The sequence below is a fragment of the Ictalurus furcatus genome, chromosome 11 (genome assembly GCF_023375685.1).
Source record: "Ictalurus furcatus strain D&B chromosome 11, Billie_1.0, whole genome shotgun sequence".
NCBI lineage: Eukaryota > Metazoa > Chordata > Actinopteri > Siluriformes > Ictaluridae > Ictalurus > Ictalurus furcatus.
The window spans coordinates 16,807,706-16,833,530 of NC_071265.1; the positions used below are offsets into that span (position 1 = coordinate 16,807,706).

The 25,825-nt window shown below is 39.9% G+C and overlaps 1 protein-coding gene across 2 annotated transcripts in view; it reads right to left on the minus strand.

Annotated features, from left to right (window-relative positions):
- The window catches only part of cacna2d2a (calcium channel, voltage-dependent, alpha 2/delta subunit 2a), a 259,138-nt gene that overhangs the window by 59,056 nt on the left and 174,257 nt on the right, over nucleotides 1–25,825 (minus strand). For both annotated transcript variants that reach the window (XM_053636170.1, XM_053636169.1), the window contains exons 7-8: nucleotides 13,820–13,951; nucleotides 12,196–12,253 (exon numbers count right to left, since the gene is read on the minus strand). In XM_053636170.1, coding sequence (XP_053492145.1) covers nucleotides 12,196–12,253; nucleotides 13,820–13,951 — 190 coding nt within the window. The remainder of the gene's footprint in view (nucleotides 1–12,195; nucleotides 12,254–13,819; nucleotides 13,952–25,825) is intronic.

A 25,825-nucleotide genomic window follows, 5' to 3' on the forward strand; every position in this document is an offset into this window, starting at 1 on the left:
GGCATGTAGGCTGGCAATGTTGTGTTAAAAAAGTCAATATTTTAAGTAGTCACTTACTCAAACTCAAGGAAATGATTCATCCCTTTTACTGGTGGGTTTTTAGATGAATGTTTAGCATACTTTGAGACTAATCTCAACCTACTAGAGCTTTGTTGTCGTTGGTTGCAATGGCACTAGGGTTACTACTGTGCATGTTACGTTATTCATCCCAAGCTGATCTCGACTCACGGCCAATTGACGAGATCAAAAACATTATATATTTACATTTTACAATTTACCATTTCCACCAATCATTTTTTTCCGTATCATTAGTACACTGCCACTAAGCGACCAAGCGTACACCCAAACAGAGTTGAACTGAGATGTCCTCAACCTCAGCAGTATCTGCACCCAAGCTTGCTGGATCCAGATGTGCTGTTTCTGCATGGCTTGCACTCTTTAATTACCCCTCCACTACAGCCCAGAGATGCCATTCCTTCCCAGCCATTACACAGACTCCCCAGTGCCCGAATCAGGTGACACACAGATGGGCCTGGCTGGTGCCACTGCAATCCTGGTCCCCTGGTCCCCCAGCGCACACACACACACACACACACACACACACACACACAAAAGCTGGTGGCCTACGCTCTAACGTGGCTAGCTAGTATTTGTCATCATGGACATCTGCTGCTTTGTAAATCTAACACATGAGATAAGATGGATCACATGTGACAGCACTCACAGGAAAAACAACATGCAATATATGAATGACTTGATAGTGTTGCCAGGGCCCTAAAGAATAAAAATGAAAATGTAATCTAAACCCTACCTTTCCTTGTTGTTGGGGTGGCACATTTATCTTTTCTACATGTAATGTGTACAATATATTTATTTTCTTTCACCTGGAAATAGTGTAGCTTTAAAGGATAGGTAGAAAATAAGATAGAAAAGGACCATAATAAACTAAAAATAAAGTATGTAAACGAGACATTAAAAGGTAAAAAAAACGGTGTACTACTGAAGAAACTTCATCAGCAACAAGCAATGGTTCAGTCAGAGTGCAGACATTAAACTAACACCTGCATTAAACTCTTATGGTAAACATCTTTTTTAACAGACAATAATAAAAATCTCTGCAACTTATAGTCTGGAAAATGCAGTAACTGGAATTTGTACTCATACATTTTGTGTTATTTTTGACTATACGACATTTTCCACCATTGCACACTGTTGCAATTTACCAACTTCCCCCATACATGTTTACATGGACAACAATAATCCGATATTAACCCGATTAAGACGATACTCTGATTAAGAAACTAGCATGTAAACAGCAATTATTGATGACCTTAATCCGAATAAAGTCATACTCGAAGTAAACACAAATCGAGTTAAGACGTGTGGAGTATTCCTGTTTTAATCGCATTATTGACGTGCGTTACAGACATGTACACACCTTAATCACACTATTAACGTCGTGTGAGAGTTTTCACCACATTTTGTGACAGGACACGATCACACATGGCAGTGCTCAACCGTTTTACGGCAAACAAGAGAGCACGGCTGCGTCCCAAACCGCGTACTTACTTACTCTATAGTAGGCGAAATACATGTATCTCAGCTACTATATAGTAGGTAAGTGTGTGGTTTGGGACGCAGCCCACGGCATGACAAATAATTAACTGCATTTAAAGCTTTCGTAAAAAAAAACAAACAAACAAAAAAAAAACATGTAAAACGGGAACATGAAAGGAATATTCTAAAAGCGACTCATGAGAGTTTAATCACAATCTTGTCTTTCTCAGAATAAGGTCAATAATTAGATTACTGCTGTCCGTGTAAATGTAGTCATTGACAATACCGACACTAATGGAATCAAAGGAACAATGGAGAATTTAATAAAATAGAAAAAAATAAACAAACAAATTTTAAAAATCAGCATAACCAAAGCAATAACTCATTTTTTTAATAGAACTACCATAGCATATGTATTCCACTTCATGTAGAACATTCATACTGACATATTATTTACCGAATTTTGAAATTCGTCCCACGTATATATGTAACGACCACCTTCTTTTTTGCTAGATGACGGGTTGGGAAAACTAAATCACGGAACGCAACGTTTTCAGAGATGAAAAACATTTCTAAGAAATACACCCCAGAAGTAAAAGCAGGAATTGACATGTCAATACGCGCTTTTTCTTTCTTTATAATTTTTTTTTTGCATGGCAGTCCCTGAAATGAGGTGTTGCAATTCAGAAGCCAATTTTATGGTCATCATGGGTAAAATAAACATAAATAAATAAATAAACAAGTGTTATACCTCTGAAAGGAGGAGAGCATTCACAAGAGATTGTGTTTACGCTCCTTGACCTGTCAAGTATTTATGAATCTCAACGTCTTCTCAATGTCTCTGTTCTCTCTCTCTCTCTCTCTCTCGCTTTTCCCAGCTGCAAAGGTGCTGCTAAAATTAGTACACAAGAAATGAGCCAATTACTTATGCTCATCCATTAAGATAACGTGCTCAGGTGACACACATGCTGTACACCTGCTGATTTCTGAACAAGTGTGTGTGTGTAAGAGAGAAGCTACGGTTTGGACAGTATGTGTGTGAGTGAGAGATACAGCATGGCTGCATGACTCTAGGGTGTTGGTATATACGTTCTGATGGGGTTATTATTTTATGACTCTTTGCTCTTTGTCTGCATTCACCAGCTGAATTAAATAAATAAAAACTGAATGAAGATGAAAAATAAGAGAATATGTTATGAGCAGCTATGGAGGAAAAAGATGTTGTCTCACTTTTATTTATCGCAATTTTTTGCTCGATTAGTCAAAGAGAAGTTCGTATCTACAGTATGTTGGCAAATGACCACTGAGGTCTCTGTTTATCTCCTATAAATATGAAAAAAAAAAAAACAGATTTCTGGGAAAATACAGGACACTGTTGGAATTCATCACAAACGTATATCAGTGTCTGCTGGAACATTTCACACGCACTAACAAATTGATGTACGGTAATTTCTGGACTATAAGCCGCTACTTTTTTCACACGCTTTGAACACTGCGGCTTAAACAATGATGCGGCTAATTTATGGATTTTTACGGGCTAACGAGCTTCATGCCGCCAAAACATTTAGCCTCGTCACATCAGACCAATGAAATTACCGAACAGGTCACAGTGGACCAATGAAACTATTCGAATTAAATCAAACGCACTCACACTAAATTCTTCAGATCAGTCATTTTGCGCTTCATGCACACCCCCTCATCATGGAAAACACACGAAGAAATGCATATGATGCAGCTTTCAAGTTAAAGGCGATCGACGGCTGTCGAAGAAGGAAATAGCATGCGAAGAGCAACTTTTGCTCAAGTCTGCCAGTGGATCCTAACAGCGTGGAGGCGTGTCAATAAATCTACTATCACCAACGGGTTTCGAAAGGCTGGACTGCTGCGTGATGAAGAGGACAGCACGAGCTCAAGGGCGAATTTGCCTCGAGACGTAAGTGACATTGAGAGCGACAACGAAAGAGAGACTGAGGAAGGGTGTGACGAAGTACCGGTAATTCTGAGGCTGTCAAATTCCGACACTGAAGAAGACGACTTTAGTGGTTTTAGTGCGCAGGAGGAAGATGAAGATAGCGATCAATGACTTTTCCTGGTAGGCAACTGTATTTTTTATTTTTTTAACCAGCCGTGTTACAGGCACTGTTCGGAAAAAAACATTTACGGTACGTATTTAATTAAAAGTAAAAAAAATCTTTCTGTGTAAATATCTCATATTACAACGTGGACACCTGCGGCTTATAGACAAGTGCGGCCTCTATATGTACAAAATTTTTTTTTTTTTTTTAAAGTTAGTGGGTGCGGCTTACATTCAGGTGCGCTCAATAGTCCGAAAATTACGGTACTGTTAAAAAAAGTACAGAATGCCGTCAAAGCATGCTTATTATATATATATATATATATATATATATATATATATATATATATATATTATATGTATATATATATATATATATATATATATATATATATATATGTATATATATATATAGAGAGAGAGAGAGAGAGAGAGAGATAGATAGATATAGATATTTATAAACTCAATATTTCCTTTTTCTCAATTGAGTAGCCGATAGACAGCAGAATCTCTACTGATGCAGTGGTAGAATACCTATAACAGATATTTTATCTGTACTATATGATAGTTGTTGAGGAATCTATCCACTAAACAAGTCTGTTCTTGACTCTAAAATGTGCCGATTCCTAAAAACAACACAACATATTATTTTGAGTATTTAACATGAACTCTACACTGCAGGTTAACGTTGTAGCACCCCCATCACTACCACCCCCTGTACCGTCTGCACATTATATCTGCTGGTCCTTTACCTCTCTGAGAAGACACAGGGTTAAAGGAAAGATAAGCCAAGCCTCTGGCTCCATTTTGTTTCTGGCTATGACATTTTGAAGCCATGGCTCTGGGTGGGTTTGAGCAGCTGCCATAATATTTATTGAGGAGCCAGATTGACTTTTCTCAAAAAAAAAAAATCAATATCTGCTTTCGGGCCGCTCGGCTGGGCTGAACTGCTCAAATAGCGTCTCTGTAACACTTGGCTACTGTAGCAGAAATTGCCTCGGATTCGATATTTCTCCTCCAAAATTCTCCCTTTCTCTATATGGCTAAATTCCTTATTTTCTCACTGCTAAATCCTCAGTTGTTTTAAGGAGTCTCTCTCATGCTCTCTCTGTCTCTCTTGCCCTACTCCCTTCTGCCCTCATTCGCTAACCAGCGCCGACACAGGTTATAATGGAGGCATGTCAATAATTAACGTGAGAGCAACTGGAGACAATTAAGCCTGTTGACTGGCCCATTAATTTTCCCGGTCAGAGTAACGAGTGAAATCAGTGAGGGAAAGGTCGTGCGTTATTGATGGCTAATCAGTTTGTTTCCATCTCTTCCATCTCCCAAGAGACAGAGAACGGGAAATGCACGTGCCAGAAAGCATACTCTAACTCACTCTGGACTAATTTACATTTACGGCAATTGGCACACACCCTTATCCAGAGCTGACTTACATTTGAGCAGGTCAGGGTTAAAGGCCTTGCTCAAGGGATCAGCAGTGGCAGCGTTGCAAACTTGAACTTACAACCTACTGAACAGTCGTCCAGCGTTTTAACCACTTTAGGAAAGACACTGTAGAATGATTCGGAGTAATTCCGCGATACAACCTCTAACAACACCTTATTGACTTGAGTGAAATGCACACAATGTCGATCCTCAGCCATCAGCTGTCATTAATCACAAGGTTAAAAAAGACTGAAATATTAGAGATGAAATACACAGTCTTACAGTGGGTTAGTTTAAAATGGCCGGTTCATTTTGGGTATTCACATGCATCCTGGGTGAGCCTATTGTAAGTGTACAGGTGTGAACGAGGTCTAATGCGCCATGAAGTTGCATTGTGATCCGATCACTCAAACCACATTTGTAGATGGTATGGGACGGTATGAACACGAACGTGTCTTGATGCATCTCGGACAGCAACAAAAGACTAATCGCCTGCATCGTTACCTTAGCTGGAATATACGCCACTCAGCATGAGACTGTTTATAAAACCTTGCTGGACGGCAGAACTCTTCACTGATAGGCTAATGGATGAGGGCACTGCTCGAACAGCAGAGACGAAAGCAGCTGGTTTTCATAGTTTCTTGCGTCTAACTGTGTCTCATTCATTTAGACCACGTGGTTCAAACGTTTGAAAACGGCTCATACACGTACATAAAACAGGATTTGCGTGACAGTTCTGGCTGAAAATAAACGCAGGGGGAGACAGAGGAGTAATGAATGTGTGTGACATCCTTCCTCCTGGGGAGACGGTGTGTGAAATCTGATCCCGAGTGGTCACTGGAGACGCGTTCGTAACGCCAGATGGAAACGGCTATGAGTTTCGGCTGTCCGCTTGTGACTGGATCATTCGAGATGGATGTTAATGCCAAGTGTGAACAAGGTCATAGATTTGTTTACGTTTGTTCAACCCCTGCATCAGAGAATGCACTAACAAACCAAGTGCAACATGGCCAAAAGTCATAGAGTTCAAACAAGTAAATCTCAAATTGATCAAAATTCTAACCACGCTCACCTTCCATCATTATCTCTTTGTCTGCCTGTCTATCTATCAATCCATCCATCCATCCATCCATCCGACTGTATTATATCATATAAGTCACATGTGGTGCCCTGGCTATTCATTTCTTATGCTACTGACATTATGGATGGCTTTTGACTTCAGAGAGCTGCCTCGTCTCACTCCCTGCCGTAACTAAGCACAGCCTAACATTCTAACCTCAATTAATTATTCGGCAAATTACATTACCCTCTCATCTAAAACTGCCTTTAAGTAAGACTTCCGGATTATAGCAAAGCCCTAATTTATGAAACAAATTTCAATTATTATTAACGTTTCAAAGCCGCTTCAGAGAAGAGCAAGCACTAAAACAGGGTATCAGCAGTTTAAAACAGTCGCATGTTTTTACTGTATTTTATCCTAGAGCTTGTTTACTCTGTATATACAACCTAAGTATACTTTTAACTTTTACTAAACCTCACTAACAACATCACCATCTCATTTGTCTCATTACCCAGACACATTGTCTCATTTCCCAGACACTTTCAGGACACGTGGATTGTATTGTGTTGGTGTCTGTGGTCTGTATTCAGAGTCCGGTTACAAACGCATAATGAGGATTTAATACAGGCATGGCACACAACAGTATTCAGACCTCATACCGTATGTAACCACGGATTTAACTACAATCCGAGATTTGTGCAAGAACTGCATGCGAGGGGTGGAGCTAGCATAAAGCAGAGGTGTGTTTTAGCCAATTCTGCCTTTCTGGTCTTGTACAGTATTTAAGCCCATTTTTCTTGTGCAATGTCAACTCAAGCAAGGAGCAGTATTAAGTCCAGTACCACTGTCTGACAGTTTGATGTAACCACAATACTGTATATTATGCTGAAATGTATGTTTTGGGTGATAAATACACTTTCAAAAATGGAATGCCATTTGAGGCCAATATTATATGCATAAAAAATATATATACTATTCATCAATTAACAGTATTGCCCCTTTTAGTCCACAAAGCATCTCGGTCGGAGACACTGCTTATCTCAAGAGCTGATTTATTATGCATAAATTTGAAAAAAGATACTTCAAAGATTTTTATTGTCATTCCAACACATGTACATGAGCTGGAACGAAATGAAGTACCAAAGGTCCGGTTAAAAGCACTCACGAGTAATAACAGCTAACTCACTCATAAATAAATAAACGCTAAATACCCAATCATGCACATGTATAAACGCACTAAAACCTGAGAAATTAGCAGCATAGCAACAGACATGAAAAAAGAGAAAGTATTTTGCTTACTTAAAGTTGTAAGTGTAGCAGATAGATTGCTCAGTCAGCGTGTCCTTCAAAACAGTGGTCATGTTTTCTTTACAGGAGAGCACACTGGCATTATATTATTTATACGATCACTCAAAATAACAAATTAATAGCCTGATAAAATAGTCCACATCTCATGCACATGTCTCCATTGCGTGATATAAATAATAATAATAATAATAATAATAATAATAATAAGTTCTGGATTAACTGCTACTTTATAAGCTTCTGAATAATGAGGTTAGAAACCATATTATTAATTTGAACTGAATTTGCAGTGGGATAATTACTACCAGGGCTATTCATGTAGCACCATATTGGAAATATACTACAGGGTGTTCCAAAAGTCTCCATACGTAGGGGACTATGTTTGCCAGCACCATGTCGGTTGTGCCTTCGTAAGTGGATGTTTGTGTACGTCCACTTCTCAGTTGGTCCGCAACACTTCCAGCCTTTCTGAATTTGTTCATAAGTTTTCACTACAGTGTGGTGTGTGATGTGTTTGTCATGTTTCCATCACAACCTTGCGACAGCTTCCCGATCCAGCCATGAAAATGATTTCAATATGTTCTTCTGTTCTCAAAGCATTCTTAAAGGCTATCTGGAGAAAAAAAAATCTAACGTAAATGAAGTGTTAAAAATTTTGGAAGACATTTGGTAAAAAGCGTGAATTTCCCCTATGTACGGCGACTTTCGGGATATTTAGATGTGGTCATCTTCTCATTCATAATTCATAGTAAATCTTTTTTTATTTTTCATTTTTAAACTGTCTCTTGATTTTACATTGTATTACATTTCCTTCTTCTTTACATTTTTTGTCCCCCAATTGTATTTTGGGCCTAAATGCAAAGTGCTTGGTGGTCTAGACACTATTGGAAAAAAAAAAAACTTGTCTCGGATGCGTCTACTCAAGAAAAATCTGGCAGTCTCAGAGGTGTGAACGACACGCAGGTGATTTCTGTAATCTGAAAGGGTCCACAGAACATCAACTCAAGTAGCCGTGTAACCCGACTCTGAATACGAGCAACTTTCCCAGCATGACTTTGATGTAACTTGCCAACTTCGACTACGACTCGGTGTACGTAAAGCTGTTAAACTCTAGCATGTATATTTGTCCCATATCTTTGAGTAAGGATGCTGATCTAGGTTCAGCTCCTCTTTAGACTGCACTGTCTTATCAGAATCCTTTTGAAAAGTGAGAGTTAACCTGAGGAAAGTCTGGTACACTGTAGGTGTATTGATCTGATTTATGTTCATTTTGTGTCTATTTCACTGCCTTTTAAGAAGAGTGGTGCTAAGTGTTAAAGTCCACATCGTCTCCCTTTCAGACATGTTTGGAGCAGATGTGGCTCAGGTAGTAGAGTGGGTTGTCCACTAATCGTAGGACTGACGGTTCGATTCCCGACCCACGTGACTCCACATGCAGAAGTGTCCTTAACACTGAATGCATTTACCCTGTTTGCACAACTGTGGAATAAGGAATGGGTTGTATTCCAGTATTTGTGTAAATGTATATATGTATCTGGATAAGCTGTGAAGATCTAATGGGCTTTATTTATACTTTGTTTATTGCATTAAGAGAGCTGATCTAGGATCACTTCCTCTTAAAGCTGGTTTATAGAATAACATTATCGGTGTCTATGAAACCATTTGTAATATCCAAATGGTACTTGACAATATTTTAAGAAGAGTGGTGCTGATCTAGGAGTAGGAGTCTCGAGGGTGGTGATTCTACACGTGTCACACTCTTTGCAATTTATGATATTCTGTATACAAACCCATTGCATTGTCTGTTGCACTATGGGCCTATATTTTGCACCACTATACACATTTAAACTGATGAGAGGGCAATAAAAATCAATCTGAACATCATCTGATTGATAAACATTGTTTTCTCCTGCATATGGCCAAGTGTCTATATACGTTATAAGACTGTTCCTTTTTCTTTCGCACGTGTGCTTGGCTTGTCATGATCCCTCACATCCACGTGGTTGGCTTTAACCATCATTTGAACCCATGCGACAGGAGAAGTCATGCAGAGAGTGTAACACACAGAGACAGTGTGCTGGCCCATAATCACACAAACGTGACCCGACGCGTCCTGACTGGCACCCTGTCACGCCCCTGTCAATCAGCACAGCTGGGCATGGGTTGCTAAGCGACAGTGCAAAAAAGGGCTCTGAAAGGGCAGGGAATATTTTGCAAGGATAACACGAGCTCAGACATAGATCACTGCTCAGGCACATGCTCAGGTACACAGGTAGCATCAGGCACTAGGTCACACACTGGGGCAGATTATAGGGAACCTTTTTAAATGGCATCAGATGTCCTCATGCCTGGAGCACTAAAGCAATGGATGTCTCATTGACCAGGACATTCAGAATGAAGGGATAAATGCGTTCTAAATGAATACACATATACTGTATTTTGTATGAGGATGTGAACTGTAATTGTTTCTATTATTTTTGTTTTTACAGCTTTCCAGAAAGGTTCACAAGGCACCTCGTTGAGACTAGAAGTGTGCATCAGGGGATGCAAACCAAAAAAAAAAGTTGCGCAAGATGGGTTTTTATTTATTTATTTATTTATTTTATTTGCATACGAAGATATGAATCTCATGGGACATACAAAGTCCATAATGTGCTTTAACACAAGGCTTTCTGCATTCATTCAGGCATCCTCAGTAACTGCCTGGTGTCAGGGAGTGAAGTCGGAGGCTGGTGCAAGTGCAGATGTGGTTTAATCGGTGCAACACAAAAACAAACACTAGGAGCATGGACATGAATAACACGAAGGAGGCAAACATAGAAACACAAGAACATGAAGCGGACACGACAAACGCAAGACAAGGGCTGCATCCGAATGTCCCTACTACCCTACTATACAGTAGGCCAAAAGCAGTACGCCAAAGGAGTAGTATGTCCGAATTGTCATTATTCATAAAACAGTTGGTGAGAACTATCCTACTGTATATAACAGAATGACCTACTGTTTCCACAGAGATCCTGCAGTATGGATCCAATGAACACTGCGCTATCCCATAAGGCAACGGGACTGGCACGGAAGAGCTGTCAGAATAAAAAAAATGGCGGACGGCAGCGTGTAGGCTCTTTTCAAGTTGTAGGTCACATGACAGTGCCGACATGGTGGATGTAGTAGGTCCGGATTGCATTCGTGCTACACATTTATACTGATCAGTACGTACTGTATCGACGGCCGAGCAGTAGGTACTGAATCGAATGCAAGTAGGTACTGTCACAGTACGCGGTTTTGAACGCGGCTACCGAAGACAGCACTTAAAATAGCGGTGTTCATTAGCCCTTAATGTGACTCAAGTGCTTGTGATCTCATGACGTGCAGGGGCTGATGGGTCTCATAGTCCTGACACCTGGTAAGGGTTGCAGTGGTTTTCAATTAGGCTGCTAGTTGGTGTATATTTTGTGAAACAGAACCAACTAAATTTGTTAGAAGAAATCACTGGAACATACAAATAATAAGAACGATAATAATAGCGAGTGAGATAAAACATTTTTTTTTAAAAAACAGTCCTGCATACATCACTAGCTGAGATCAATTATGATCTCCAGTGGTATACTGTAGCTGAGGAAGTGCGAGAGCCAGACTTGCTAGAACACAGATCATGTTGACAGTGCTGGCATTTCTAGATTTTTATTTCCAGTGTTTGTGGATGCACTGTGATAGCGCCAATACTTAATGAGAAACAAATAAAAATCCTTCCAGTTTAGGCCACACCCAGTTTGGTTTTAAATTTGTATACAGATAAAGATATGGCTATTTGGAGCACTACACATAGATACAGACTGTGACATTGTATTACACCCCTAATACCCCTAATAATTGAAATAAATCATATTTGTTACAGAAAATGAGCCAAGTACATAAATCTTCATGTGGGATCATGTAGTCATTGTTTCACTTCCAGATTAAAACTTTAAACTGGATTATTTTGAATGCACATGTTAAAAACATACTGAGGTTTTAGTGCCACGACATCTTCAAAAAAATGATCTGTTTGGCTTTGGCAGGCTAGCAAATTAAACATAGACACGACTTCTGTTGCCTGTCCTCAGCTGGTGCTAACAGCTTTGTAGAGCTATTTAGGGATTCCTTTTTTTTCCCTGTGTGAATGCACAGTGGACAGTCTCATTGAGCAAGAACTTAATTATCCTGTCACAGGAATCCTTGTTAGCACGTTGCTAGCACCCTGCCGCTCTGGGAGACCCAGTCTCAGCCGACTGTGGCCTCTTCCTACAACAGCTAGCTTAGCGAGTCGGCTAGCGTTGTCAAGTGTAAGCACGTTTATTATGACTACGTAGCCACAGGACAAGTGCTGTGCTAATGCTTTCTGACACTCCGTGTTCAAGTTTGTTGGAACAACCGCCTGCGCAAAAATAGTTCTATTGATTTTGTATACAAAGTGTGCGCCTCTGCTATTTCTCCCTTTGTTCGTGTGACCGCGTTTGTCTACGTGAGGCAACAGGACAGGAAACACAAATTGTCTGAACACTGCTGACACATACGGACCCAAGACTGGGAGAAACTGTAAGCAACGGGCTTGGCTGTTAAGGCTAAGCAAGCATGTGAGGTTCCAATTAAGTCTGTAATTTGAGCGCCGCATGCCCACTTGCCTCTGAGCAGGACATCACCAGTTTCCACACACTGGAAACAATGAGATTGAGGTTTAAATGTCTTTCTTTCCTGTGGTAGAGAGGAGGGTGTGACAAGCTCTACTCACCAAGGCCGTCTCCTCACATCGTACAGGTCAATCTTGTTAGGTGCTCTCCATGGCGTAGCTGATGGACAGAGAAAAAGACAGAAGGAGAGAAACGCAGAGAAAGAGAAAGACAAGATCATGTACGTAATCTGAAAGGGTTCACTGAACATCAACTCAAGTAGCCGTGTAACCCGACTCTGAATACGAGCAACTTTCCCAGCATGACTTTGATGTAACTTGCCAACTTCGACTACGACTCGGTGTACGTAAAGCTGTTAAACTCTATCATTTATATTTGTCCCATATCTTTGAGTAAGGATGCTGATCTAGGTTCAGCTCCTCTTTAGACTGCACTGTCTTATCAGCATCCTTTTGAAAAGTGAGAGTTAACCTGAGGAAAGTCTGGTACACTGTAGGTGTATTGATCTGATTTATGTTCATTTTGTGTCTATTTCACTGCCTTTTAAGAAGAATGGTGCTAAGTGTTAAAGTCCACATCGTCTCCCTTTCAGACGTGTTTGGAGCGGATGTGGCTCAGGCGGTAGAGCGAGTTGTCCACTAATCGTAGGGTTGGCGGTTCGATTCCCGACCCACGTGACTCCACATTCTAAAGTGCCCTTGGGCAAGACACTAAACCCCAATTTGCTCCCGATGGCAAGTTAGCGCCTTGAGTGTGTGAATGAGAACCAGTGTAAAGTGCTTTGTAGAACTGCTGAGGTTAAAAAAGCGCTATATAAGTGCGGACCATTTACCATGTTTGTGCTGTCTGAGGAACACTATTTTCTGAGCATGTGGTTTTTGAAGTAAACATTTAAAAGGCTAAACTAATTATATGATACCTGCTACAACTGTGGAATAAGGAATGGGTTGTATTCCAGTATTTGTGTAAATGTATATATGTATGTGGATAAGCTGTGAAGATCTAATGGGCTTTATTTATACTTTGTTTATTGCATTAAGAGAGCTGATCTAGGATCACTTCCTCTTAAAGCTGGTTTATAGAATAACATTATCGGTGTCTATGAAACCATTTGTAATATCCAAATGGTACTTTAAGAAGAGTGGTGCTGATCTAGGATTAGGAGTCTCGAGGGTGGCGGTTCTACACGCGTCACACTCTCTGCAAATTATTGTAATACACATGTATTGTCTGTTGCACTACAGAGAAAGACAAGATGATGTAGAACTCATGTAATGAGTAGTCTTATCAGATATTAAGGTAAAGACGCTATTAACTTAAATAACACTTATAGTTTATAGTGTGTCAAAAATACAGTGCTTTTTTTAAAAACTTGATTCAAATGGATTAGATGCACTTATTCCCAAAAAGCAAAACCCCAAATTTTAATTCTAATGTTCCATATGGGTCATTTATGTAAACTAAGCTGGTTTAAGCGAGGTAACGAAGATTTTTAGAGAATTAAAGATTAAAGAGAAACATATTAAAACACCATAATGATTGACTAATCCTTCCACAAAACAGCATGAGAGGATTACTTCCTCTCAGATTCAGGCTGCCAGAGACACTTATTCAGCAGCACCAAATCTATATGGAGTACTAAAATATTGCCTGGCTTGTTGAACTGATGTGTTAGTATGTAGTAATATCTACAGTGGTTCTGACATGAATCCTATTAGGACTCACCTGGGTAGTATCTGGTAACACCGGTGGCACTTCCGAAGACCTGCCAGCGCAGTGAGGGGTCCTCTCTGCTGTTATCTATAAAGACCCGCTCCAGCGCCTGCGTCCAGTTCAGCTCGTTCAGAATGGTGGGAGCTGAGAAGGAGAGACAGAACGAACAAGAAGTCATTATTGTTTTAAGACATTTAAATGCAAACTCCGCACACACATGGAAGAGGTAGGAATCGAACCCCCAACCACAGAGGTGTGAGGCAAACATGCTAACCACTAAACCACTGTGTCCCCACCTATTGGAACATACTACTCCTCATCCTCCTCCTCCTCCTACTACTACTACTCCCACCACCACTACTACTACTACTCCTCCAACTACTACCACCACCACCACCACTACTACTACTACCACCACCACTACTCCTCCAACTACTACTACCACCACCACCACCACCACTACTACTCCTACTACTACCACCACCACTACTACTACTACCACCACCACTACTACCACCACCACCACTACTACTACTCCTCCAACTACTACTACCACCACCACCATCACTACTACCACCACCACTACTCCTCCAACTACTACTACTACCGCCACCACTACTACTACTCCTCCAACTACTACTACCACCACCACCACTACTACTACTACTCCAACTACTACTACTACCACCACCATTACTACTACTACTACTCCAACTACTACTACCACCACCACTCCTACTCCTTCTACTACTACCACCACCACTACTACTCCTCCAACTACTACTACCACCACCACCACTACTACTACTACTACTACTACTACTCCAACTACTACTACCACCACCACCACCACCACTACTACTACTACTACTACTCCAACTACTACTACTCCTCCTCCTCCTACTACTACTACCACCACTCCTACTCCTTCTACTACTACCACCACCACCACCACCACCACTACTACTACTACTCCTCCTCCTACTACTTCTACTCCTCCCACCACCACCACTACTACTATTACTCCTACTACTACCACCACCACTACTACTCCTATTACTACTACTACTCCTATCACCACCACCACCACTACTACTACTATTACTACTACTACCACTACAAAAAATAATAATAGTAAAATCCTCATATTAGATTTGTGGACTAAAATCAACAAAACAATGAAACTATACAGGTTGAGCAATGCATTTTATTATGAGGTTTCATCAATAGCATACTAAGAATGATATGGGGCAAAATATTACACACACTTCAGGGCAGACGCATTTGTGATCTTTTAGTGTTTCAAGTCTGTAATGCTCTATTTGGTTCATGCTTGGGTTCGTGTTTCTGCAGAATACCAAAGACGGCAAACAGACCATTTGAAAGCCTTTTGTTATAACAAACAAACAAACAAACAAACAAACAAACAAAAATAACCCCACTAAACTTGCAGTTTGCTCATCTGTCCTTTTGTGTAATTTGCATTTTGATTGGACAATATGTGCTCCATCTATCTACTGGGGGAAAGAAGAGTAAATAATCCACCTAGTTCGTGTTCATTACACTCACTACTGTACTTCACATGCTCCTTCTCAATCACTGATGATGACGTGTTACAGATGTGTTCGTGAATGAGGCTGAACTGTATCAGCCCAAACAGAGATCAACTCTAGAGGGTGTTTCACTCTGTGTAATCACCTGACATTGCCGTCACTGATAAACTGCATGCATCTACAGTCTGGGCTAGAAAGAAATCGGCCCGACCTCGCTTCTTCATACCATTCTGTATACTTTTCCTACAACCACTGGTTGTGCTGTTGCTAATCTGTCTAGTAAGTAATTGTGCTGAGGACCATTTCAAAAGCAAAAGGACATGAGCTCATTTCATAACATTTCGGCCACCATACAACCCTTGGAATAACTGATCATTGCAAAGGTTCAGAGATGTTAAAAATAACATCTGGATCAATAACATCTCAATCAATTACTGAATCACCGAATTAAAGTGGTTTATTCAGTAGGTTACAGCTGAAAATGCATTAAAAAAAAAAAATCCCAACAAGCCATTTCATCACTATTAACCTCCTGCTCCAGCCCAGCTCCAAATCATTTAAAGGAAGATATTTCTGATTATGGACAAAACCAGACATTTGGCAATGCAAGGCCGCAAAAATGGAAACAAGAGAACGGCGGAATTCCCAGGGTATCCAAGAGCAACAGCAGTCTAATCTAATGTCAGACATGACCTTGAGCAAGGTGGTACATGAGCCTGGGACAGATGTGAGAACATCCCTTAAAAAGGGTTAAGCCCTACTGTCCTGAGATTTCGAGTTTGAATCCTGGTGATACAACGTGTCTTAGCCCACCCTGATTATTAGCTGTTGTGTGATAGGGGACACCTAACTGGAGGGTGGGAATTAGCTATGACTAAATTATGGAGAAAATGGGATTGGGGTGTTTGACCGACATACTCCTGGATGCGGTAAAACTTAAGCCTGTTGTATGACGTTTCTTGGACATTTTGGACAAAGTATTCATAATCCTACAGGGCTTTTCAAATGAACGAAGACCGTTTACACACTGATCAAGCTGGACATAATAAATAAACAAACAAATAAATGAATTCATTCATTCAAACTCCAAAAAAAAACAACCTAAAATTGGGAACATCGCTTACTGTCAAACACGACTAATTTTAGTATTTACACACAGCGGATAGTGTAACGTTAGCTCACTTACCAGCAAACAGGAAATCTTTAAAGATTAAGGTCAAAAATTTAGGTTAAATGAAGTGTCACTAACCTTTGTGTATTCTGCCAAAGCAGTGTTTTGTGTCGTTTTAGCGAAAATAGTATTAACTGCCGTACATACAACATTACTTACAGTACTACCTTATTGACGATTCTACCGTTTAATAAATACAGTGCCATCGGGGGTATTTTGAAGCTCTAGTATCGCGATACTACCGTACTATCAGTATACCAGGCAACCCTACTACATAGTGCATTATATACTCACTAGTACCTTATATTATATGCTTTAATGCCAGACATTTATACAACTTTCTCTATGTTCGTTCTGACAGCTCATCCCGGGCCTAATTGAAAACTACACAGGAAGTCGATAATGATAATGTGTGTTCAGCGGCTGAAAAGTCTGACGTGAGGGGGGTCACATTTCATCGGGTGTCATCATGGTTAGGTGTTATAAAACCCCGACTGCCTCAACAATTAAATCAGAGAAGAATTGAGAAACACCTCCTTTGCTGACCGTCCTTCCCTCCTCTCTTCTCTCTCCCCCTTAATCAGCTACTCATTACTAACCTGATTGCACTCAGTTGTGTGTGTGTGTGTGTGTGTGTGTAAACTGCGGCACTGATGAGAGCTTTAGCGTATGCCATGTTAGAAGGCGCTCTTTTACCATTTTATTATTGACTTTGGCTTAAACTAAATCCGTCTGTTCAATTCTCCAAGTCAAACATATACAGAGGGAGAGAAGGAGCAAGAGCTTGTGGAAGAGACAGTTAGACATGTTCGTGTGTGCCATGTAGGTCACTAATCAAGAGCTGTACACAGTGCTGCCTTAGAATGAAGCTCACCAGAGCAGACAGAGACATGGCCATAGCGACGAAGAAGCTTAACACAGCGAGACATACAGGCACTGAATGGATAAGAGGAGGAGAGACAGCAGGAGCAGGAGCAGGAGAGACACAGCAGAAAGTAGAACACTGCAGACAGACTTGGAGAACTGAACAGACAGATAGCTTGAAAAGTTTAAGCCAGGGTAAATGATAAGACTGTAAAACAGTGCTTCCAAACCAGCATGCATTAAATCGTCCAATAATGCAGCTCACCCACTGCACTGCGTCAGCTATCATAGTGTTACACACTAACTCTTCCCCCTGTTATGTGGCAGCATTTCTTTCCAAATTAACTGGCTAGTCTTATTCGTCTTGGGTGGATTTGTTTTGGATTGCACGGTATACTGGTACTACGGCTTCAAAATACGGCCGATGCCACTGTATTGTTTTTTAAACGCTATTTTCGTCAATGCAGTAAGTAATGTTTGTGCGGCAGTTAATACTATTTTCGCTAAAATGACACATCCCATTGCTTTGGCAGAATACACAAAGGTTAGTGACACTTCATTTAACCTCAATTCTTTACCTTAATCTTTAAAGATTTCCTGTTTGCTACCAAGCGAGCTAATGTTATGCTATCCGCTGTGTGTAAATACTAAAATTAGCCATGTTTGATAGTAAGCGAGCTTATGTTTTTTTAGAGTTCGTTTCCAAATGCAGTTATTTATTCCTAATGTCGTGTTAGGATTTCTTAGTACTCTGAGGACAATTTCCATTTGCCTGATTTCACTGCTCACAATGAACAATAGATCAAATAAGTGGCACTTTGAATTAGGTGTTTGCTAACTGTATGATTGTTCTTCAGTTCTTCCAACAGCCAGTTATTCATTCTCATTAATAAAGCATTGAGAGGAAAATTCGGTTTGTCTGTTTTCATTTATATCTATGTTATTTCTGAAAATTTGGTTCATTTTATAGATTTGAATTATGAATTAACACAATATCCCATGGTATTGTGATACTTCCGCTGGTATAGTATCGTAGGATATTTTATATGGTATCGTGACAACCCTACTTACTAGGTAGGTATGTAGTGTGATGCAGCATGAGTGTGTCATATCCATATGGTGTACCCTAGGTTATTATTTCTGTGTGAGGACAATAATGGATCCCAGGATGCCTAAGTAATGTAAATAAAAAAACATCAGCAACTAGAAAACAAATCTGTCAAGTAAAAAAACAACAACAACAAAAAAAACAATACAAAACTTATGGAAAATATTAAGCATTAAACTTTGTTACAATTATAACTCAGCTTCTCTGTGCTTTCCATTGCTTAAGAAAAGCCTTTGGTGGTTTATGTGCTACAAATGCATAGCTCTACTGATAATGTTTCTGTTCTGTCTATGGCAGTATAAAATTCTAGGTTCATTCATGTCTGAATGCCTTTGTATAGGGAATTTGTTCACACGCCTAGTTTTCTTTTTGGTCTGAAAAGGAAGTGTGCTTTACTGTTTACTTGTTTTTTAATGTGTTTAAGAACTGGAAGAAAGATGTGTAGGTTCATTACTGCGTTATAAATACGAGTACAACAGCTTATGTTGTATTTAGTTAGCTTGATTACGAGGCCAAAATGCAGACTGGAGCTGATGAAGGTTAACATAGTTGCTTACATAGCTTTACTATGAGTGAGTAAAAAAATTAAACACGAACACAATGGCGCATTTGAGCTCTCTCTCTTTCTCTCTCTGTGTGTGTGTGTGTGTGTGTGTCTTTGAGTCAAGGATACTATGACAGATACCACAGAGTTGTTTGTACTGAACACATGTGGGTATGCAGATACAATACCTCCTCTACTGTCAGTGGACACAGACACACACACACACATACACACACAAATGCAGGGCTCTGGCAGGTCATCTACTCAGAAATATGAGGGCTGGGTAGATAAGAAAAGAGGGGCCAAACTGCTCTGATTTATTCGTTGAGGACGCGTCACGACTTTCACCAGACAGATGATAAAAAGAAACGAACCCTCCCCTGAAGAATGGGCCTCAGGCACATCCTTCAGACTGAGAGGGAGAAAGAGAGAGAGAGGGACCTGTGATGGCTTTAAAAGCTAATCCATCAGACACACTCCCTTTGATGCATTTAGGAGCGCCGCTTGTGCTAAACGTTTAGGCCATTATGGAACAGGGCTTGTCGTGGAGAGGAACAGGTTATATGGGCGATTTATGGGCCAGAAAGCTTTGGCAGTGCTTCTGCTCTGCTCTTATTACTCACTGAAGGACAGCATGGCTGCTCTCCAGGGGTCTGATGAGGAGCAGCATTCTGAAACGATGGATGCTTTGTCGAGAGCATGAACCCAAATGCACTGTTCACTACAGTATTTAGCAATGGACAAGGCACTGACCCAGGTCATTTCTTTTGATTTTAGATTAATACTGTGCCCAAAAACATGATATATCATATCATATCATCTTCACTATTAGACCAAAAAAAAAAGAATGTTTTACGGATTAATTGAATTAGTTCAAGTAATAATATATAGATATATATATATTTTTTTTAAATGTGAAAAAAAAGTTGATGGGCGTAGTTGGTAAATTGTTGCCGTATGGCAACAATGTGCAAAGGTGGAAAGTGTCATATAGTCAAAAATAATACAAAATATATTAGAGTACAATTCCAATTGCTTTTATTTTTGCCACCTAGTACGCATGTTAAAGTTATATCTTCTAGAAAGGAATTACAGTTGTAAAAAGTATGTGGATGGATTTACTCACTCAAAATACATACAAAAATTAGATCCAAAAGATGTTTTGGTTGAAGTATCGTTTTAATTCTTTCTCTTGAAACATAAAATTTAGAACATAAGGTGCAATTGCAAAATGTCTGACATTACAACCGTTTTTCTTACTTCGAATGTGGAAAAAATGTAAATATACTATTAGAAAAGCCTAGTGTGCTGTCTTTTGCCATGTACTCCTGTTTCAATTCATGAATGCACATAAATTGCTCATTTTTAGCCGTGCATATCGTCAACAAACGTGTCTGGTGACAAAAGAGGCTGGTGAGGGAAGGACTGTTTATAGCTGCTATAACGTAAGTAAGTGATCATTTGTCTTGAGGACGTTCCATAATACATGTTGTGATTATTTTCGTGATTAGGTCATTGATCATTTTCCTATAACAGTTCCCATGATGTTTTATTCCTGATCTGTGTTACACCACAGTATACTAAGTGGTGCTTTAGAAAGCGACATTTCTGACTGAACATAATCTATAAGTGTTAATCAATAAATAAATGCACATGAAGTCACACACACACATTTATCGAAAAGCTTCAAAAACCACTGTTAGCACACATCACTGACACTCACGTCCAGACACAAGCATCATACACAGAAGCACATGATGTAGAGAAGCAATGATGATCTGTCATAGCAGACCATTCATTTCCGATGATGGAGTGTGTGTTATTATCTAGACGCACAGCAGACGCTTGGAAGAACGATGGCCCTACTCTTTCTTAATGCATGCTGCTCATTAGTCGCGTGCTTAAGGGAGACCAAGAATCCCAGCTGAGACTGCCAGCTCACACACACACACATACAAACGGATGAGCATGAAACATTCCTATCGATGTTTGATGTCTGGCAGCATGTGTCGACAGTGGTGTCAAATATCATGCTAGAAGTGTACATAGGGACTGGGGTCATCCGGGAGTTGTAGCAGCGAGCACTCTTTCCTGTCATGCAGGTGGGAGTGGGCATTGATATAGGTATAATACTCACAGGACAAAAAGGCTACGCCGATTAACAAGGGCTCCAGCGCTCCAAGGGGCGTTTACTGTCTTCATTCATCTCCTTGTTACATGTTACTCATTTTATTTATATATATATATATATATATATATATATATATATATATATATATATATATATATATATATATACACACTTCAACCATGAAGATATTGAAGAAAAACTATTTTAGACATTTGACCTTGACGCTGTTTGGATCAATTCCAAACTCGAATCAGTTCATCTGCTGGTTACAATGATAATTCCTAACAACATTCAACCACATGTTCTTGAGATATCGCACTAGTGAGAATCTCCTTCACAGACGCACAGACACACTGATGGATGGACGTGCGGGCAGACCGATACCAAAAATCAATAGCGATGAAAACTGGTCTTGTGTTCCTGATCATGAAGGTGTATGTAACATCTTTGTATGACAAACATTAAGGAAACTATTAAAGAAAAACTATTTCAGTGTTTTGTTTTTTGACCTTGCCGTGACCTTGACACTGTTGTCCTGTTTTAGTAGTATTGTACTGTCCTGTGTTGTTAGCACATGTCTGCATGTGCACTTTGTGTAGAATGTGTAGGTCTTATTTAAGTTCTGTGTTGTCTCATGTGGTTAGTGTGTTGTTTTATGTAGCACCATGGTCCTGGAGGAACGTTGTTTCGTTTCACTGTGTACTCTACCAGCTGTATATGGCCGAAATGACAATAAAAGCCACATGACTTGAACTTGTTTGGATCAATTCCAAAATCTAAACAGTTAATCTCTTGGTTACAGTGATGATTCCATATAAATCCTACACACGTTCAACTACTTGTTCTTGAGATATCGTGCTAACGAGAATCTTGAATCTCGACCTAAGGCAAAAATCGTAGCTAGCCAAAAAAAAGTAACATCTCTGTATGACGAACAGGAAGGCAGCTATTGAAGAGAAACTATTTCAGACATTTGACCTTGCTGTGACTTTGACCCGTATAATTCCATATAAATCCTACAGACATTCGGCCACTTGTTCAAAAAGAGTCCTGCACACACCTCTATAATCAAGCCTGGATAAGTAAAGCCTGCACACACGGATTACACACTGTGTTACTGCAAATTTACAAACAACGCAGATGCGAGCTCCGTCAGCTTTCTGTCACATAGTGGTGGAGACAACCTGTGCAGGACGAGAAGTAAAAACATGTCACGTAAAATACACAACATGGGACAGAGACTTGGCAACTATACAATGGAATATCCGGACTTAAATGGGGACATTAATCAAGGGGGGAATGCAGAACAGGTGAGTGTGATAAACAGTGGAGCAACAGCGTGGATGGCCAGAGAAACAGTACAACAAAAGAAGACAAAACGACAAGGAAGAAGATGCTGATGATGAGGTGAAGGTGAAGAAAAGGAAGAAAAAGCCTGAAACCCCAACAAGAGAAAAAGCAGGAGCAGGAGAAGAAGAAGAAGAAAACGGAAAAGATCAAGAACAAGGAACACAGAAGAAGAGGTATCAGTAGAATTAGATGACGAAGAAGAGGAAGAAATATTTTTAATTAAAAAAATGGCACAATAAGCCGTAAACAATTGTAGTAGAATTTGTGAGCTTGGCGGTGAGCGGAGGAGGGCGTTTTTAATTAGCGTGGGCGAGAGTGATAGTGCTACTTCAGTGGCTTTGGGGCGGAACTGAGACAAAGCAAAAGAAGTGGGAGGACGAGGGATTAAAAGCAAACTCTCCATCCCCCCTCACTGGAAAAAAAACCCCCCACATGTGAATCCCCACTGTTCATTGGCTTTCTCCTGTCTGTTTCCATTCTGACATTGGAGGCTAAAGAAAATCTTGTCTGCATTTCGTAGACAGAAAATTTCGTGAGACGTCACATTACCTACATCACTAGCAGCTTCGTAACATCGTGAGAGATTCATAAAGAAAAACACATTTTTTTATTCTTGTAAATAATCCATGGCTGGGCTCCCCCCCCATCAAACATTCACTTGCTTTTAAACCTATGACTTTTCAAAACCAGACTCTCTCTCCATCTCTCTCCCTCACTCACTCACACGCCCATCAATTAGTTTTTCCTTTAAAATCAGTGTAAAAGCAGCTACCGCCCTCAAAACGGAACACAAAAGGCATTTCTTGTGTGTTTTCCCGTGCTCTGAAGAAAAAAGAAAAACGGGGCAGCCTCATCCTCGAGAAGGTAATCCCTTAATTCAACCGAGAAAAAGCGGCCTTCCTCTGCTTTCATCTACACGCACTTAGTCGTTCCATTTTCCTTTACTATTCACAATTTCCATCACTAATTCGAGCCACAATACAGACCCCTTACGACAGATTTTTAGATTTACAGACAGGATTTGACATTACAGACAGATTTACATTAGCATACAGTATTCGCCAAGAGGAGGACTTTGTGTCAGTGCTAACGCTGAGCTTTACAGAGTTGATTTCATGTCAAAATGTGTAATCTCGAAAATTAAATTAAAAAAAAAATGACGTTGTTTAATGTGGTTTAAACATCCAGGAAACCACCACTAATCTCTACACCTTTACCCTCATGCTATGAATACGCATGAATAATGACTAAAGTGGAAGTGTCACCATGTCACCATCTTTCCCACACTACCATGCTTAATCAGTGTTGTTACCCATGGTGTACTATGTTATTACGGAAAAAAAAAAAAAACTGCTCACTAAAACTGTAGATTTGTAAACGTACAAAATGCAAAACGAGTTCACTTACTGATTTACTGTGTAAATGTACGATATTTACTGTAGGTAACATTAGCACATAAACAGCAGAGCAATTAATAACTACAAAACTACAGGGTGTCCCAAAAGTCTCCATACGTAGGGGTGTGTTTGCCACACCTACCACGTCGGTTGTGACTTCGTCAGTGGATGTTTGTGGACGTCCACTTCTCGGTTGGTCCGCAACACTTCCAGTCTTTCTGAATTTGTTAAGTATGGAATCAGTGTGGTGTGAGATGTGCGCGCCATGTTTCCTCTTAAAGCACACATACTCTAGTTTTGAAAATGTGTCTAATTTTGTTTAAGGTCTCATACAATAGATTTACATGCATCCAAGGGTCAAAAAACACTTTAAATGTGCTCATAATTTAAACTGCAGCATTACCATTGTTCCCCCCCCCACCCCCCCAGAGTCACAAACGACTCGTTCAATGATCCGTTCTAAAGGATTCCTTCTAATATCCTCCTTTCAGAGTGTATACTCTGCTCTGACTGGTCTACCGCTGTCAGCGTGTGTAGAAAAGGAGCAGCTGTTCGCGAGCAGCCAATGAAGACCAGAGGTGGGGCTTTTTGTTACAAACCTACGTAGGTTAGTACAGGAAGTACGTCTGGAATTACTAACGATTCATTTCAGCTGTTCAGAATCCGTTCCTTCTTTTGGGAGTCAATAACACCGTTGGTGCCCTTTGATTTTCGAAACTTTTCAGTCTTTTTTACATTCACAAACAGCTCTATAACACTACATGAAAGGTAATATTTGAAAAGCCATAATAGGTGCACTTTAACGTCCATCGCAACCTTGCTTCCATCGCAACAGCTTCACGATCCAGCCATGAGAATGATTTCAATACGTTCTTCTTTTCTCAAAGCATACTTAAAGGCTATATGGAAAAAAAAATTAATATAAAGAAAAATTTTGGATGACATTTTGCTAAAAAGTGTTAATCTACCCTTTGTATGGAGACTTTTGTGGATAGCCTGTAGATCGACAGGTAGAGCTAATGGGAAATTTATATTTATCACTAGCAAAACACAAACAAAAAAAAAGTAAGAAAATAATGTTCTTCCATGCTAACATTAGCTGGATAATTAGCTGGGATGCTAACTTATTACACTGACTCTGTAGCTAAAGGTTTTAATGTACCACATGTCAAAATAGACCAAAAAAAGAGTCTATTTTGTAGGAGGAGCAAGCTATTTTAAAATAATTTTTCATGATCAGTTTAAGCCATCAAGCCTGTTTTGTTCAATCCCAAACTCAATCAGCAATCTGAGAGGAGTAAACCATTTAAAAATCGCATTTGCAGAGCAGCAGTGCATTAAAGGAAATCATACGAATGTTTGGGAAAGCATTAAAGCCCTGATTTACTAAAAGTTCTAATTTGTGTGTGCAATCTGATCAATTACGCATTCAGTTAGTGGGTGTGTGATGGATTTCCCACGAGGAACCGCATGGTGTCACGTAATGTAGGTTAGGACGGATGCAAGTGCAAAGAAGAGCTGAACTAGAGTAGAGACAGGCAGATAAATCCAAAACGTGAGACAATAGCATGGTCAAAAACAGGCAATAGGTCAACTAGACTAAACAAGAATGAGGGCGAGAACGAGATCAAAGCTATGGCACAGACACGAAGAACAACGGCTTGGTATTCGGAAAACTCACGCAATACTTCGCAACGAACAATACGACACGAGGGCTTTAAATGATTTAAACGTAATCAAGGGGGAACACAAAACAGCTGAGACCAATGTGACACACAAGGGAAACAACCGATGACAATACGGGGGCTTAGATTTGCGTCTTATCGACAGCTCTTCCTTAAAAAAAAAAAAAAAACCCCAATAACACTGTTCTTAAAAATCCATGTTAAAATATTAATTA